The following is a 16,820-nucleotide window of genomic DNA, read 5'->3' as shown; positions in this document are numbered from 1 at the left end:
AATTCCTGTGGAAGACCTTGGATGGAGAACTTCACGAATGAAGGCAACTATGCAAAATATGTATGTCCCAGGATAATGTCCCAGGATAAAAAGGAATTCTTTTCCTTTGACTTTTATTCTTAACATGCCATTACGCAGACTTCTATGTTACGCTGGTTTATTTACGGTTTATACAATTTGTGTCCGAATACCACACATTTTTAAAAAATATTTGCATTCCATTTTTTTTAAAAAAAAGAATGTACACAAAAATAGGGGGACTACACCCCCCTCTGCCATAATTACATTTTTTATACAGTGCAGAATAAAATTTAAAATCGGTGTGTCTTCTAAGATCTATTCTCAGGCAAAAAAAAAAAATGAACAAATTGATTCCCCCAAAAAACCATCCTTCAATTCTATAAAACGCAGGCAGCAGGGGTCATTGTGCCCTTCAGAGATTTGATACCGCTGCTGCGATTTCTTGAAACATACATTCCCAGTAACAGTCACTCAGCCTTCCTCATCCATACAATTTTGACAGCAAATATTGCCGGCCCATGAACCATTCTAATACTGCTCAACCAAGTTGGGGTTTATTAAAAAAAAAAGTTTGAATAAATAAGCATGTGAGCCTTGTTAGTCTTTTTATTCCCATTTTCAACCTTTATTTCTCAAAGTGCTTTTGTAATTTTGTACTTAATATTTAAAATAGGCTTTTTGTATAGCCGGAAGGAAAGTGAGTTTTAGAACATCAGGCCCCGTTGTACAAGGTGGTCCCAATCCTGTTTTGTTTGGTTGTGGTCTGTCTGCGGGCTTGTGTGTCCCCCGAGGCGAGGTCTTTCAAAAACCTTTCCGATGGAGAAAACTTTGGAAAATGGTTTTGGAAGAAAGCCTTTAAAGGAATTATGTGGGGATTCGTTTCTCCATTGCTCTGAAGGAGGGGGTCAAAGATATAGTGAGCGGAATATATTTTCTCCATAGCGCCAAGCCCGAAAAGCCGAAATGACAGGCCAACTTTTGCCAAATGAAGAACTACCCCCCCAAAAAAAGTCTTGCCAGTTGCTGTCACAGGGATTGTCCTTCAGCTGTTCCTTTCTTGTAAGGTCTGTCCCTCCATTTCTAAAATCCATTTTCATCCAGGCTCATTACAATGGAACATTACATGCTGGAGTGGGGCAGTGGGCAGGGTAGATCTTTGGAAAGGGACTGAGTTTAGACCCTGGAAGAAGGAATCCAAAAGTGGAAAGGAGTGTAGCAGGTCTCAGGGCTGGGGGGATTTGGGGGGCAAGGATTCCTCCCAGGATGAAAGAAGCGACGCTGGGCATTTGGGGGGGTGTCTGGCCCCCCCAAAGATGCACAAAATGCACCCCCTTTGCCCGAAAGACAAAAGTGTTCCTTCCATTGGCGTCTTGAATATTTATATACCTCATGAACAACAAACAGACGAACTTCTGAGGAGGCCTTGTGGCTCCCAACGAAGAGTTGCAGCAGGAAGTCCTACATAGTTTTCACGTGGATCCCTCGGGATTCGCTCTCCTCGCCCCCGAAGAAGCTGGGACTCCCCAGCATCATTGTCACATCACGCAAGGTTTGATGTCTTGATATGTGACTTGCTGGTGGTAGTAGGAGCCGCTGCCTCCTGAATGCATGGAAGAGGACGCCATGGCGTTGATGGAGAAGACGAATTCTTTCCGATCGCACATGCTCGGAGACTGGGAATGGTACCGGATTCCTGAAAGCAAAGCAGAGAGAGAAAGTTGAAGGAGAGGAAGAGAGAAATGGCCTGGACCAGTCACACTGGAGACCTCCTGGTTCAGCATGAAAACTGCTGGATTAGAGGGTGATTTTTGAATTCTGTTTGCTTTGGAGAAAGATGGAGACAATAGTTTTTGTTGTAGCTGACAATTATAAGAAGGGTTATTTAAATCTAAGTATGAATATTGCTGTGGTTGACCAGAGGGCTTCTTTTAAACACACACCAACTTTTATGATTAACTTCATGGATGGATGGAAGGAAGGAAGGAAGGAAGGAAGGAAGGAAGGAAGGATGGAAGGAAGGAAGGAAGGAAGGAAGGAAGGAAGGAAAAGAAAGAAAGAAAGAAAGAAAGAAAGAAAGAAAGAAAGAAAGAAAGAAAGAAAGAAAGACTTATACAAACAGTGTGAGAGGGAGGGAAGATGGTTGGGTGGATGGGTGGATAGATGGGAGGGAGAAGGAAGGAAGGAAGGAAGGAAGGAAGGAAGGAAGGAAGGAAGGAAGGAAGGAAGGAAGGAAGGAAGGAAGGAAGGAAGGAGAGAGAATAAAAAGCACTCAACCGTTTTGGCCTGTGGTTAGACAAAATACAGATAGATAATCTCATTGAGTGTATCCATTAAATTATAGTTACTCCTAATTAAAGGCATTATCCAATGATTAATTTCAGCTGAATGCATCATATATATGATTTTCTGGCTGTAATACATGGAGCCACAAACTACTATCCACATTTCGACCCAATTAGGGCTTTGTTGATTAGTTACTGATTGCAAACCCAACAAATCGGTTTGAGGCCTTTGAGTCAACCATGGTTAAGCCAGTTTTGACAAGAGTGTTGTGGGAATACAAGCCTATGGCTGCCAGAGGTTTCATAGCCTCAAACTGATGCGGTGTTGTTCTCTAACGTGGAATGGCCAAATGTTCCCTTTGCTTGGACAGTAGAATTCAGTACCTATCACAAACTGCTCATAAACCCACAGACCATTTGAGGGGGGAAAAAATCAAATCTATTTTTGTTCCCCGCCAAAATGCAGGTGAAAGGACAGGGGTGGAAAGTGAGTTTTGCAAGTCAGTTACATGACTGATTCATTAGGAATCAAAAAAACAGAAGATAAACGAACTAAATTAATTAATCAACTCTGGATCTCTGGCAAGATTGTTATTTGTTTTATCTTCCTAGTCAACTGGTCCAACTTCTGTTCCTGGATGGAAAATTTTCTGCTCCAACTATTAAGTCCAATTAGATTAAATTATTGAGTTTGATGCATGCTCTCTCTCACACTTTTCTCTCCTTCCCTCCCTCCCTCCCTCCCTCCCCCCCCTCTCTCTCTGGTGTGTGTGTGTGTGTGTGTATCTGTGTTTGGCTTAAGGAAATTCCCACTTGTTGAGAAGAGGAATTTTGTCCAATTGCAAATTGCAGGATGGGATGGGACTGTCTGTTTCCTGACTGGCTGAGGAAGGAGAAAATTTGGAGGGGGTGGGGTGCTAACTCATGTGCCTTGCTTTAGGTTTCTTGACGAACTGGGGGGCTCGCTTCCCTCCAGCTCACTGAAAAACAAGCCCCCGATTTCTTTTTCTGTTTTTTTTAATTGTTCCAAATGACTACATGATTTCTGCGTCCTACCGAAGATCTACAATAAATGCAAACAAAGCTTTCCCAACCCTGGATCACAAACAGACCTTTTATTAAAAGCAGAGCTCAACCTTCCTCCTTGTTCTCAGGAAGACAGGGGACCTGCAACTTTTGCCTGGTTGAGGCTGCAAAATCCGCCTAAGCCATAAAATAATTTCTGGCATGGATACTTACAGATCCTTGCAGCTGTTGACAGTTTTTGGAAATCTTTAAACCCAAGTAAGAAATCAAGTCGGAACATCGGTTTCCAAGTAACTCTTCCCACGAGGACATTTTCTAGACTTTTATTCGTGTTCAAGGAGGAACGAGATATTAATTTATTAGGGAGTTTGTCCCACCCAATGTAGTGGGGCTTCCTTTTAAGTAGACAAGGTTGGCCTGCACTTTACCCTTGCAAAAGAATCAACTCCTGTCTCGTTTTTAACGAAAAAGCGCCTTAAGGCCTGCCTGCCTGCCAAAAGAATGGAAGCATGAGAGCTAGCAGCTTGACCAATTAAATTATTTTAAATAATATTTCAAGGTAGCACTGTTGCAGGGTGCATTATAAGCTTGAGCGAGTACGCACCTACTACACAGGGAGGTTCTGAGATAGAAGCAGAGCTTAATCTCGGTTCATTTATTTTTTAGAGTTATTTGATAAGGTAAATCTGTGCCCAGGTTTACACACCTCTGCCAAAGTGCTTTTTAAAAAGTAGTAATAGTAGTTTTGTTTTTGTTTTTTTGCCTCGGTTCCCATTTCTGCTGGGAAAAGGGTTTCTCTATTTTCCAAAAATCGCGGTAGAAAGAATCCAGTAGCACTTTTTCCAAAGTAGGAAATTATATTTGTTAGTTGGAAAAGGAGTTATCGGATTTTTTCTAAGGTTTTTTTTTTTTAACCATCCTATTCTAAACATTATGTTGTAAGTGTAAATGTTACACCCACATCTATTCTATCTCCTCCACATTTCCAAGAGGCTCCTACTCCCAAAGTGGATTTTTTATTTTTTAAAAATCAAACTTCAGGTCCTTTCACACCCCTTGCAAACCTCCTGGCCAATACATTGCTAAGATGGTGGAAAGGTCACGAGGCATTAAGAAATTGAAATGCTGGCGGTCATTCCCCCGCCCCACACCCTATTTTATTTTTTTAAAAAGTTTCTTTCTTTTTTCTCCTCCTCAAATTTTTCCCCTTCCAGCAGTTCTGCTTAGTTGGTGTCCTTTGTTAATAGCCTGGACAAAATCCGAAGATTGGTGGGATTAAAAGATCGCGCCACTTAAACCAAGGCAGAGACCAACCACACCTTCATCCCGATGGACGGACGGGAGAGCGGGGGTGGGGGAATGGGGCTACCTGGAATAATTGCCCCTGAGTAACGCTGAGACGTGATTTTAACTTCTTCCATCCCTCAGTAAACCTTCTCTCCCTTCCAACCGGGGTTGGCTTGTGTGTTGGTGTCAGAAGCATTGCAATTAAAACAAGGCAGCATAAAATCGACACCATAAAATCGAACGTGTGAAAAAAAAACCAACCAAGATTAATCTGTGTATTAATTAAATGAAACTGATCTTGCCCAGAAACTAGCAACATGTCATTGCATTCGGCTAGGCTGCCATGAAATCCTCAAGCTTGCACTGAGGGGGACCGCAAAGGGCGGATACACAGACGTTGTTGTTGTTGTCGTCTGAGTGTCACCACAATCGCAAAGGAGGGGAGACACCGGAGAGCCCATCTGTTCAGCGTGTCTCTGGATCTTGTTGTAGCCGCGCGCAATCTACCCATCCTTTCCAATTTATCATTTCATAATTTCCCGATTCCAACTGGGTGAACTAGCCCGACGGAGTTGGAGATCCTTTTTTTTTTTTTTTTTTTTTTGCGCCTGGTTTTGACTTCGGTCAGGCAAGATTCTGCGCAAAGGGTCGCGCGTGCAACTCCTTGAATTCTCCGTGTCTTAAATCCGATTTAAGAAGCAGAGTGGGGGACCCTGCGCCTGCTATCTTTGCGCACCCGGCCCTCCCCAAGGTGGCCGTTGCGGGCCTCAGTCGCAAAGCGGCTTCCTTTCGACTTTGCGAACGCTGCCCCGCGCGGACCCTTTCTCGATTCCCCCACCCGCGTTCCTCCGCGATTCTAAAGAGATTCGCAAAGCGAGCCGCGCGTGTTCCAGACGGGCGAGCCGAGTTTTGAACGTTCCTTTTCTTCGGGGAAGGTTTGGGTTCCTCCACCCACGAGGAATTGAAACTGGGCGTGTGGGGGGGGGGAAGAGAGAGAATCAATACCACGCCAGGCACCGCGCCTTTCTTTAGGCCTCGCGGCTTTCTCCCAAAGGCTTGCCGGTTTCGCGCTGGAAGGCCTGGTCAGTTTCAAAGCGCCCTTCTCACCACTTCAACTGTATTGAGGTCTTACCTAGGTTATCTCTCCCTAGCGAGAGATAAACCGAAAGCGGGGTGGGGGTGGGTGGGAGGGAAGGAAGGAAGAAAAACGTGGGAAAGATCACGTTTCACTTTCTTTCTTAAAAAAAAGCAGTGATTTTCACTGGCTCACCAATTCTTGGACCCTGGTGTCTCTCTCTGCTTAGAAATCGAGTGGATTTTCCCCCCCACCCGTAACGGTAGGACCCGTCCACCTACCCACTCTTAATCTTCATCTTTTCTGGAAGTAGCCAAGTTTGCAAGACACACAGGGACTGATTCTTCCTGATTCAATCAGCGGGGGGATAAGGATAGTTTGAGGATGCTTTAGTTGGAAAGCGAGGGCGAAGTCACAACTCCCACCACCCACCCCAGTCCAACAAACAAAATTGTCGGGGCGGGGGGGGAGGGGAGAAAGACCAGAGAGATCAAAAGGGCTCCAGATTTCTCAGCGGGGACATGTCTCGGGGGATACGCCTGGAAAAGCCGATCTCTACAGCTGTTTTTAAAGGCGGCTCTAAAAACGACCACCAGCTGGGAAGGACTTGATTATTGTTTTGTCTCTGAATTCGTTTGTAAAAAAAAACACCAGCTCGATTTCTTGGGGAGGAAAATTAAATAAGCGGGTCGAAAAAAATTCATTTTTTTTCAATTGCATTTCATTTTTTTTCAATTGCATTTCATTTTTTTTCAATTGCAGGGGAGATCAGCATCTTCGGTCACCGTTAATCGTGACTTTGCAAGGGGGCTTCATTATTGGGAATATTATTCGTGCGATTAATGCCATTTTGCTCTGAGAGCCAAGAAAAAGGCGGGCGACAAAAGGAAGGGTTTTTGGACGTTCTTGAAGCTTTTCAAATAGGGGCCCAAAGCGAAATGGCACGGCCATCAAAAGCTCTGGTTGTCAGCTCGAAAGCGCCTAATTCAGGTGTCCCGACTCTACTCCAGCGGCATTCATAAGACTCACTTAACCAGGGAAAAACCGAGCAGCGGCATTCAGATGACATAATAAATTTTGATGACCTTAAATGTGTTATTATTGGTTTTGTTTGGGGGGGCTTCCTGTGTTGTGTGAATCCAGAAAACTAGTTGATCCTCCAAGTAAGCTTAAGAGTGTTGGGGAAATGCAATTTCACATACCCGGAGAAAACTGTGCTTGTTTGGTGCATGTAAAAATATAAAGCAGGATAGTGAAATGATCAAAAAAATTTAAAAAAAAAAAGATTTACACCTTCATTTTATTCCTACAGAGGTTATTCCTCCATCAGTATCCCCCTAATAGATAAAATCAACTTAAGAAGACAAACCACCAATTTAAGCAGAAACCTGAAATTTAGTCAAGCCTTCTTAACTAGAAGTAAATAGTGATTTCTGCTATGTAGCTAATATTTCTGCTACGTAGCTAATATTCGTTGTTTTTCCAGAGAATTAAATATAAGTTTCAATCCCATTTCTAAAGCCACTTGTTTTCACGGTTTAAAACTGTTCCTGTTTATTTGGCCACCAGAAGGAGGAAATCGAGGTGAAAGAATGAATTCTCATCCCCATGGCCTCCGTTTTATGATTATTATCTGGGATAATTATCATAATAATAAACATCTGGCTGATTGTGCAACCAACCATAATAATAATAATGCTGGATAGAAGCATAAAAATGCCAGCCATAATAATAATATATAGATGGATAAAAGTACATTTACTACTACGCCGATGACTAATAATAATAATAATAATAATAATAATAATAATAATAATAATAATAATAATAATAATAATAGCAGCAGCTCTTAGGTCCATCGTTAGAACTTGAACTGTTAAGTTTTTACCAGTCCCAGCCTGTGAATTGAATTGAAGATTAAATATTTAATAATAATAATAATAGTAATATTAATAGGAATCCTTGGACCAATACCCAAAGGGCTGCCCAGATATATGGAGATTTTGAATTTATCAGACCTGAAAATTCTGACTTTGCAAAACCCCATCCTACTAGGAACTGCCTCTATACTCAGACATTACCTTTAAAAGCTCTTAGGTCCTTGATTAAAACTTCAACTGTTAAGATTTTACCAGTATCAGACTGTGAATTGAATTGAAGAAATAATAATAATAATAATAATAATAATAATAATAATAATAATAATAATAATAATAAGAAGAAGAAGAAGAAGAAGAAGAAGAAGAAGAAGAAGAAGAAGAAGAAGAAGAAGAAGAAGTCCTAAACGCTTGGGAAGTGTTCAACTAGTGATCTGTGATAGGAAATCCAGGATAGTTATCTCGTTTGCTGTGTATACTGTCATTTTGTATAAATAAAATAATAATAATAATAGGATATAAATGCCACTCATAATGATAATAATGCCAGGTACTCGATGGGTGGATAAATCCAGTCTAAACATCTGGCTGATCGTGAGACCAACCCAAATAATCATTTCTGCCCAAATTACATTTGCATAAAATTTTGGCTGCAGCAAATATTAAAACCAAATGGAAGAGTGTCGAGATTTTTAGTCTTATCTTTCTTTCTATCCAGACCCCACACCGGCGGATTTTGCCGAATTATCCTCCGGGCTTCTAAGAAACATAGCAGCGAAACCCAAAATAATATTCACGCGTGGCGAGGCTCTGACATCACCCGAGATAGGAGTGCCAGGAGGTTAAATAAATTCTTCTCGCTCTTCGTCTCCATTTTAGCCCCTTAAATCGGAGGAAAACGGGACCGTTCTATGGCTAACGAAATTGGCTTATCATGTTTCTGGCCGCCTTTTGCATTTGTTGCCGGATTTCTTCGTGGTTGGGGAGAGGGGAACAGCGTTATTTGAGCAATTTTGGGAAAGCGGGTAAATGCAGGACGTTGCAGAGGCAGGGAGCTGAGACCCCTTCCCTTCCTGGCGCCGCCAGGTTGACCCACACCTCGGCTGACTGGAGACCACCCCACCGATCTCCCCTTCCCTCTGCGACCCTCTTTCTTCTCCCCTTCAGCTTCGTTTCTTAAGAGTGGCTTTTTCATTAGGGCCCTCCGAGGCAAGGCGTCCTTATAGGAACATTGCCCCCCCCTCCAATCCTCTCGCGGAGGCCTCACCTGCCTTTTTTTATGGGGGGGACCCCCTCTTCCCTTCCCACGAGGAAGAGACTGGAGTCTCTTTGGCCCACGGCTGGGAGACGCCAGGGAAGGGATACGCGCCAGGAATAAGGAAGGTTGTCCCGTGGCCAGCTACTCCCTAAGAGAGGCACAACCCGGAATTGCTCGGAGCGGTTCTCGCCTTCCTTAGCCTCCCCTCCCCAGGCCTGCCACTCCCTGCGCGACCACCCGCGTCCCTTCTTCTCTTCTCTTCTCTTCTCTTCTCTCCCCAACTCCCCAGCTTCTCAAGCCGCCCATTCGCCAGATCTCCCGACTCGCTTTGCCTTCAGCTGGGCAGCGAAACCTCTCACTTTTCGGCCGCTTGCCTTCAACATTCCCCGAGCCTTGTACCTGTTTCCCCCCAAACTCGGACCGCCCGTCTCCAGTCCTGGTCCAAGAGCCCCCGGAGCCCGTCCCCGGAGCCTTACCTTGAAGTTCGGCAGCGTTGTGGCTATTCTGATGCAGGTAGGGCTGTTCCAACGAGTGCGAAGAGAGGCCAGACGAGAGCGGGTTGCCCGCCGGGTTGCAAGGCGAGAGGGGCTGCTGTTTGATGTAGGAGGCGCCGCCGTTCAAGCCAGGAGCGGGCGAGGGCGCCCAAGCCGAGGGGCCCGTGCCGGAGTAAACCGAGTGGGGCTCCATCACCCCTCCGCCGGGAAGCAGCGGGGAAGCCGGCACCGAGCCGTCGTGGTGGCCGTAGTCCCCTCCGGCCGAGGTGGCCCCGGCTCCCCCGCCGCCGCAGCTGCTCATGTAGGCGTGGTGGCCGCCGTTGGAAGGCAAGTGGGGCACAGAGTGGGCCAGCCCCATGCCGTCCACGTTGACCATGCCCAGGGCGCCGCCGTCCAAGGGCAGGCTGCTGGGCGGGCAGGAGGGTCCCTGGAAGCCGTAGCTGTCGGGGAGGTGGTTGAAATTCAAGTTCATCATACTGTACATGGGCTTCAAGGCCTGGCACTTCCTCCTGAAGCCGCGGGGTCGCCGTCGGAAGGAGCCCTCCTCAAACATGAACTCGCTGGCCGGGTCGATGGTCCAGTAGTGGCCCTTGCCCGGCCGGCCCAGCCCTTTGGGCAGCTTGATGAAGCACTCGTTGAGCGAGAGGTTGTGGCGCACCGAGTTCTTCCAGCCCTGGTAGGAGCCGCGGAAGAAGGGGAAACGCGCCTGCAGGAACTGGTAGATCTCGCTCAGGGTCAGCCGCTTGGACGGCGAGCTCTGGATGGCCATGACGATCAGCGCGATGTAAGAGTAAGGCGGCTTCTCCGGGCGGCGGATGCCCGCGTTGCTCTTCTTGGTCTTGGGGCCGCCGCCGCCGCCGCCGCCGCTGCTGCTGGGCGTCGAGGAACTGGTAGACGAGGCGGCCTCCATGGCGGCGGCTGGTCCGAGCGGCGGCTGAGGCTTGTCGGAGGCGGCGGACATAGCAAGCGCCCCGGCCTCGGGCAACGGCAACGGCGGCGGCGGCGGGCGAGAGGCAGGAGCGCGCAGCAGCAGCCCTGCGGTCATCGACGGCTACCGAGCGCCCCCACCCCTCCCTAAGGACAGGCTCTGGGGCAGGAAGGGAGGGGGAACCGGCCTTCCCAGGCGCGAGGGCGCGCGAGGGCACGCGCGCTCACCCGGCTCGCTCGGCCGCCCGCCTTCCTCCGCCGCCGCCGGCGAGGGCCTGCGATCCGCGGGGCGGCTCTTCTCCAAGCGCCGATTGCGGCGGGCGGCTACCTCGGAGGAACCCCGGAAAAGAAGAAGCCGTGACGCGAAGGCGCGCCCCTCTTGGCAAGGAAGGTGTCCAATTCCCGCCTCCACCCCCGGATTTATTCCCGAGGATCCAAACTAGGAGCGGCTGCCCGGATCTTGCTGCTTTTCGGCACAGGGGTTTCTTTCTTTCTTTCTTTCTTTCTTTCTTTCTTTCTTTCTTTCTTTCTTTCTTCCTTCCCTCCCTCCCTCCCTCCCTCCCTCCCTCCCTCCCTTCCTCCTCTGCCTGCTCCTCCTTTCAATTTACAATCTCCTTCCTCCTCTTCCTCCTCCTCGCCCTTCCCCCCTCCCGGTTCTTCAAGCTCCGCGGAGGATCCGGCCTTCTCCTCTTTGCTCCCGCCTCCACCCCGCCTGCCCCTCGCTTCCTCCTCCTTCCAGGCCCCCCGGGTCTCCGCCAGCCGGGAACTGCCGCTGCCGCTGCTGCTCCGCCTGTGGAGTCGCCGGTCTGCCCCCAGCCGAAGCGGCTGCCTTTCACTTTATCGCGAGTCAGCGGGCGCCTGGCGGCTCTTGACAGCGCGACGTAAGAGGCAGAGGGAGCAGACCCCGCCCCCGCGCCCCTTGCCCCGGCCTCCCCCCTCTCCTCCCCGCCGCCGCCGCTCAACTCAACATTGGTGGGCGCGGAAAGCCACCCCTGCGCCTCCCCTGCTCCAACACGGAGCAGCTCTGTAGCGGTTCGCCCTCCCCCTCCCCTCCCCCAACCCCCGCCGTCCGCTTTGGCCTGTTGGAAAAGAGACGGACTTCGCCGCTGCTGTCCCGGGAAGGAAGGCCTTTTCACACACACACCCCGGAACGCGTGTTCGCTCTTTGGCAAAGAGGCTCGCTCGGCCTCGGCTCTTTTCGGGGAGACGGCGAGAAGCCAAAGGGAGCCCCGACTTTTTCTCCCCAGGGAAAAATAGGGAGGACGTTTCTCCTCCTAACTCAGCTACCCTTCTCTCCCACTCCTTCCCCCATCTAAGGGAATGTTGTAGAGTTATTGCGAAGCTGATTCTAGGCCTCGGTTCGGCGTCCCCCCCCCTCGAAAGCTCCGGCCGAGTGGAGGTGGGGGGGAGAGAAAGGCGCTTCTCCAACCCACCGAGACCTTTCTGGATTTACTGCAGTAAATAATACTGTACATTCTTTGGTTTAGAATAGAATAGAATAGAATTTTTTATTGGCCAAGTGTGATTGGACACACAAGGAATTTGTCTTGGTGCATAAGCTCTCAGTTTAGTGCCCGGAGGAGACGGTTTAAGATGTTACTGAATCTCCACTCAACATTCTAGCAGACCCTTTCCTCCTCTGCCGGCCCCCCCCCCCCCGTTTCCCGCGTCCCCTTTCTTGAAGGTTTCTCCTTTGGAAGGGAACTGGGAAGAAGATACGCCCACGTAAAATACTGTTATCTTCTCCTGGGTCTCTTGGCGGTCTGTTTTTTTTTAAAAATGCCACCCATTCGCCGGGCAGATGTGACGTTTACGATGTTTATTTGTAGCCGAAAAGTTGATCCTTACGATGGGTTGGACTACCGCCACCCCTGCCCCCCCATACCCCAGCCGCCGTGGGGGAAACACTCCCGCATGGCCCCCTCCCCGAAAAAAATCCACAACCGTTGCAAACGTAGGCGGGGGTATTTGTGCATTGGTGACATTCACCTCCGAGATGTTCCATCTTTAAATGCATGAAATGGGGGGGGCGGGCGGGGGGAACACGTTTTAGAGACGTTGATTCGCGCCCTCCACCCCCAACGAATCAGCCCCTCAGGAAAAGGGAGGGGAAAAAAAACAAATTTGCCCACAATGGTGATTACACAATATTGTTTACCCACAACGAAAATGAAGAAAACGATAGAATAGATGAACTTAAGGCTCCCTCCCTCCCTCCCTCTCCCTCCCCCCCCCCCCTCGTGAGTTTAGAACAGCTCACCCACCAAGAAAGGAAGGAAGGAAGGAGGGGAAAGGAAAGAAAGGAAAGAAAGGAAGATATAAGAAAGAAAAAGAAAGAAAAAAAGATAAAAGAAAGAAAGGAAAGAAAGGAAGATATAAGAAAGAAAAAGAAAGAAAAAAAGATAAAAGAAAGAAAGAAAGAAAGAAAGAAAGAAAGAAAAAGAAAAGAAAGGCCCATGTTTCTGATTCCTTCCCGAGATACAGACAGACAAGAAGGATGTTTATACAACGCAACGTAAACACGTCCCCGGGCCTTCTTTAATAAACGTCCAGAGGCTTCTCCCCCCCTTCCCTTCCCTCCCCCCGCCGGGGCTCAGAATGGCCCACGCAGTTTAAATTGCTGTTTGTTAGGGCTTTCTCCCTTTTTCTCTCCCCCCCCCCCACCTCTCCTCCTCTCTCCCCCTTCAGCTTAAACATTTTCTTCTGGGGGAAAAAAAAAAGTATCATCGAAGGCGTCGGTATTATTGGATTCTCCCGAGCAACGGGTGTCACACACGCGCGCACGCGGGGCTGTGTTTGTTCAGCGCATCCACGCAAACAACTCCTGAATAAAGAGGGTTCGGGAGCCAAAAACCAGGATTTTCTCGGTTTCCTTCATCCCACCTCTTTTTAATATATATATATATATATACATATATATTTGTATACATATATATATATATACATATATATATATATATATATACATGTATATATATGAAACGGGGGGGGTTATTTATTTATATATATAATGAACACCCCCCGCCCGGAAATCCTTTTCATCTACTCTCCGGCCTCCAAGCCACTCAATAAGGTAAGCCACTTACCGATTTTCCCATCCTCTCTCTCAAGCGCGCGTGGTAAATTTGGCACCATTAAGTTGTTAAAGGGGTTCGGAGGGCGGAGGCGGAGAGTTTAGCTTCAGCACCTAATGGTTGGGGGGGGTGTGGAAGGAGAAAGATCAACAAGTCTGCCCCCCCTTCCCCCCTCCTGTTTCTTTATAGTTTTTTAAATGCTGAAGGCCTGGCGTGTTTAAACTTAGCAGCCCGCCGCCACTAAACGCAGCCCAAAAAAGACCAAAAAGGGATTTTTTTCCCCACTCCCTTGTCGGGGGTGGGGGGTGGGGGTGGGGGTGCGAGACATGCTTTTCATAGGGCCTTTCTCTAAAAGAAAACTTTGATTTTCGGACTGGTTTTGGGATCCCCGCTGCGAAAGAGGCATCGGCCGTCTGCGGGGCGCCTCGCACGTCTGTGAGATCACCCAGAGCTATTTCATTTCACAAAGCGACTTATCTGCCCCCACAACCGCCTTTCTTCTCTCCCTGATTAAAAAAAGAGAGGGGGGAGGAGGCGACAAGCAGAGGGATTTCTTCAAACCCCCCCCCCATCAAATTTCCCAACCGCGGCAGAAACAGGCCTTCCCTTCGGATCCTCCTTACTCGGAGGGCGAGGAAGGGGCCTGTGGGGCGAAAAAATTGAGGGCTGGTTCTCTTCCCCCTCCCCCCCACAGTCCTTTGCATCCCAGGGATCGGCGGAGCAACCGAGAGGTTCCGCTGCGAGGCTGTCCTCGCACAAGGCTCGCTGCGAAGAGTGTAGTGGGGGGGCCGAGGTATATTGCAAGGTTGCGCCTTCTTGGCAGGGACGTTTTTGGTGGTGGGGGGCTAAAAGGGGAGTGGGAGGAGAGCTGCTCAGTTTTCTCAGCTCACGGTCTGGTTTAAGGTCAGCAAACCTGAATTGATTGCATGATTTGAGCAACTGCGGTGCGTTTGTGTTTGTGTGTCTGGGGATCGCTGCACTCAGGCGCAGAGATTTCTCGCCCCCACCCCACCCCCGGCTTTGCGCGCCCTGCGTTCTTCACCGCAAAACTTTCTCTGCCGGGGCTTAGAAGAGAAACGGCGCCGGTTTTGCAACGGGCTGGAGGAAAGGCTTCTCTGGAGTCCCTTGAAGGAAGCCGTGTTCGCGGGGGGGGTGTAGGGGGGAGAAGCGAGGGGGGTAAAAGCAAGGAAAATGTCCTGTGAACCCGCCTTTCTCTGCGGGTAGAGAGCGGGCTGGCTTTTCCAAATCGGGAGAGGCCTGCACCCCCGCTCCCCCGACTGCACGCCATTCAGGGCAGAGGCCTCTCTCTTCCTTTCCCTGCAAAACGCCAAGCAGGGGAGGGTGGTTCGCTAAGCTGCCTCCCCCCCACCCCCGAGTTTCGGAGCGGCAGGACTTCTCACGACCCAAACAGGTGGGCTTGCTTGGAAGCCTCTTGGGTGTCAGAACGCAGCAGCGCTCGGCCGAATCTAGCCCGAATCTTCTCTCTGTACCATCGCTGGGACTCTCCCCATCAACCTTTGTTTCGCTTGGCTCGGCTTTGCTTTCCTCCTGCAACAAGTTTGCGAAACTTAGCAGCGGGTCCAAGGCTACCGATATCCCCCCCCCCCCACGCTGTTCTCTTTTCCCTCTTCGGTTGGTTGCCGGGGGCTCCGGCAAGCCACCTTTTCCCCTTGAAAGAGGCCGGGGCGTTTTGGCGCAGGGAAAGTTATCACAGCCCCTCGGGGCTTGAGTTGGGCCTCCTTGGGCGGGTCTTGGGAATTGGAGGCCGCCGCGTCCTGGCTGACCTTCCTCTTCCTCCTCCAAATCCCAGCACCGCGCTCGGTTGCGTCTCAGCAGAAGACGTTTCTGGGGAGTATCTTCCAGCCCTGGGTTTGAGATCTAAGGTTGATTTTAGCCAGTAAGGCAAGTTTTCTTCGGGGTGGTAGGCCCTTGCAAATAAATGTCCCCCCCGTTCGCCTGACAAAGTGATTCGGTTTCCCAAAGAGGATGGAACAAAATCCAGGCAGGCACACGGTTTGAGGGGGAGGGGGGTCAAAAAAGTTTTCAGCTGGATGGGCTGAGATCCTATACAGCATTTGCATCCAGATAAAGTCGAATAGGATGTTGGGGGGTTTACTAAAACCTGTGTTGGGGAATGCCCCCCTCTCTAATATTCCTTCTTCTTGGGAGATCAGGTCTGGTGGGTTTCCTTCTGAGTTGGCCCATTTCTTTCTCTCTCTTCTTTCTTTCCCTCTCTCTCTCTCTCTCTTCTCTCTCTCTCCCAAGGAAAGCTCAAGGCGCATCGCCAGATCCTGTTTTTTTTTTCCTTCGGATGCAAAGGGGTGGAGGTGGAAGGTGGGATAAAATGCAGTAAAATCCCCCTTTCTGGACTTCCTTCTTTATTTAATGCTAAATTCACTGTTTCGCTGCAAAGAAAGGAATACAAAACAACCGTTGACTCTAAACAGCCTTCTTGCCTTCCTTCTTTTTAGCCCATTGAAGTCGGGTCGCCAATACACACAAGGAAAGGAAGGAAGGAAGGAAGGAGGGAAGGAAGGAAGGGAAAGAAAGAAGCCTCTTTTAAAGCTGCAATCCTCTAGAATCCTAGATCCTGATCCTGACAACCTTTCGCCCTTTAAGTGAAGGGGAAAGCGAGGAGGTACAAGCTGTTGTGTCCTCTTCCTCCCCCTCTCCTCTCATTTTGATAAGTGTCAGGCACTGTACAGGGATATCCGAAGGGGGTATAGCCTGACCCTAAGAGGAGACTAATTGGAGGGAGACGTAGGGCACTCCGGATCTTTTCAAACATATTTTTTTCCCCCTTGTCGAAAAGCCGAACGCTCTTCCTGGCGGTTCCTTCCCAAGACTTTTAAACCTGGCCGTTTTATTTAAAGACTTTTCCTAAGAATAGAATAGAATAGAATAGAATAGAATAGAATAGAATAGAATAGAATAGAATAGAATTTTTTATTGGCCAAGTGTGATTAGACACGCAAGGAATTTGTCTTGGTCCAAATGCTCTCAGTGTACATAAAAGAAAAGATACCTTCATCAAGGTACAGCATTCACAACACAAATGATGGTCAATATATCAATATAAATCATAAGGATTGCCAGCAACAAAGTTACAATCATACGGTTATAAGTGGAAAGAGATTGGTGATGGGAAGATTAATAGTAGTGCAGATTTAGTAAATCGTTTGACAGTGTTGAGGGAATTATTTGTTTAGCAGAGTGATGGCCTTCAGGAAAAAACTGTTCTTGTGTCTAGTTGTTCTGTTGTGCAGTGCTCTATAGCGTCGTTTTGAGGGTAGGAGTTGAAACAGTTTATCTCCAGGATGTGAGGGATCTGTAAATATTTTCACGGCCCTCTTCTTGATTCGTGCAGTATACAGGTATACAGTATACAGGTATAATGTATACAGTATATGGAGGAAAGGAAACCCCGGCAGGTTTATTGGGAACGGTGGAACAAACTGGGCCGTCAAATTCTTTTTTGGGAAGAAGGTGGCCAGAATGA

At 48.5% G+C, this 16,820-nt stretch overlaps 1 protein-coding gene across 1 annotated transcript; it reads right to left on the bottom strand.

Annotated features, from left to right (window-relative positions):
- Positions 1-643: 643 nt before the first annotated feature.
- FOXF1 (forkhead box F1) lies at positions 644-10,758 on the bottom strand. The gene is made up of 2 exons (XM_058155048.1): positions 9,303-10,758; positions 644-1,714 (listed from the first exon to the last, which is right to left on the bottom strand). Exons 1-2 carry the CDS (start codon positions 10,363-10,365, stop codon positions 1,557-1,559), a joined length of 1,221 nt encoding a protein of 406 aa, XP_058011031.1. The 5' UTR covers positions 10,366-10,758; the 3' UTR covers positions 644-1,556.
- Positions 10,759-16,820: the final 6,062 nt, after the last annotated feature.

This window comes from Ahaetulla prasina, chromosome 12 (assembly GCF_028640845.1).
Source record: "Ahaetulla prasina isolate Xishuangbanna chromosome 12, ASM2864084v1, whole genome shotgun sequence".
NCBI lineage: Eukaryota > Metazoa > Chordata > Lepidosauria > Squamata > Colubridae > Ahaetulla > Ahaetulla prasina.
The sequence above is the reverse complement of the archived record's forward strand: the minus strand, read 5'-3'. Positions and strand labels throughout refer to the sequence as shown.

Coding starts and splice junctions, on each gene's coding strand:
- FOXF1 (XM_058155048.1), bottom strand. CDS start 10,365: ATGACCGCAGGGCTGCTGCTGCGCGCTCCTGCCTCTCGCCCGCCGCCG. Junction 1,715..9,302: donor CAACGCTGCCGAACTTCAAG/GTAAGGCTCCGG, acceptor CTTTGCTTTCAG/GAATCCGGTACCATTCCCAG.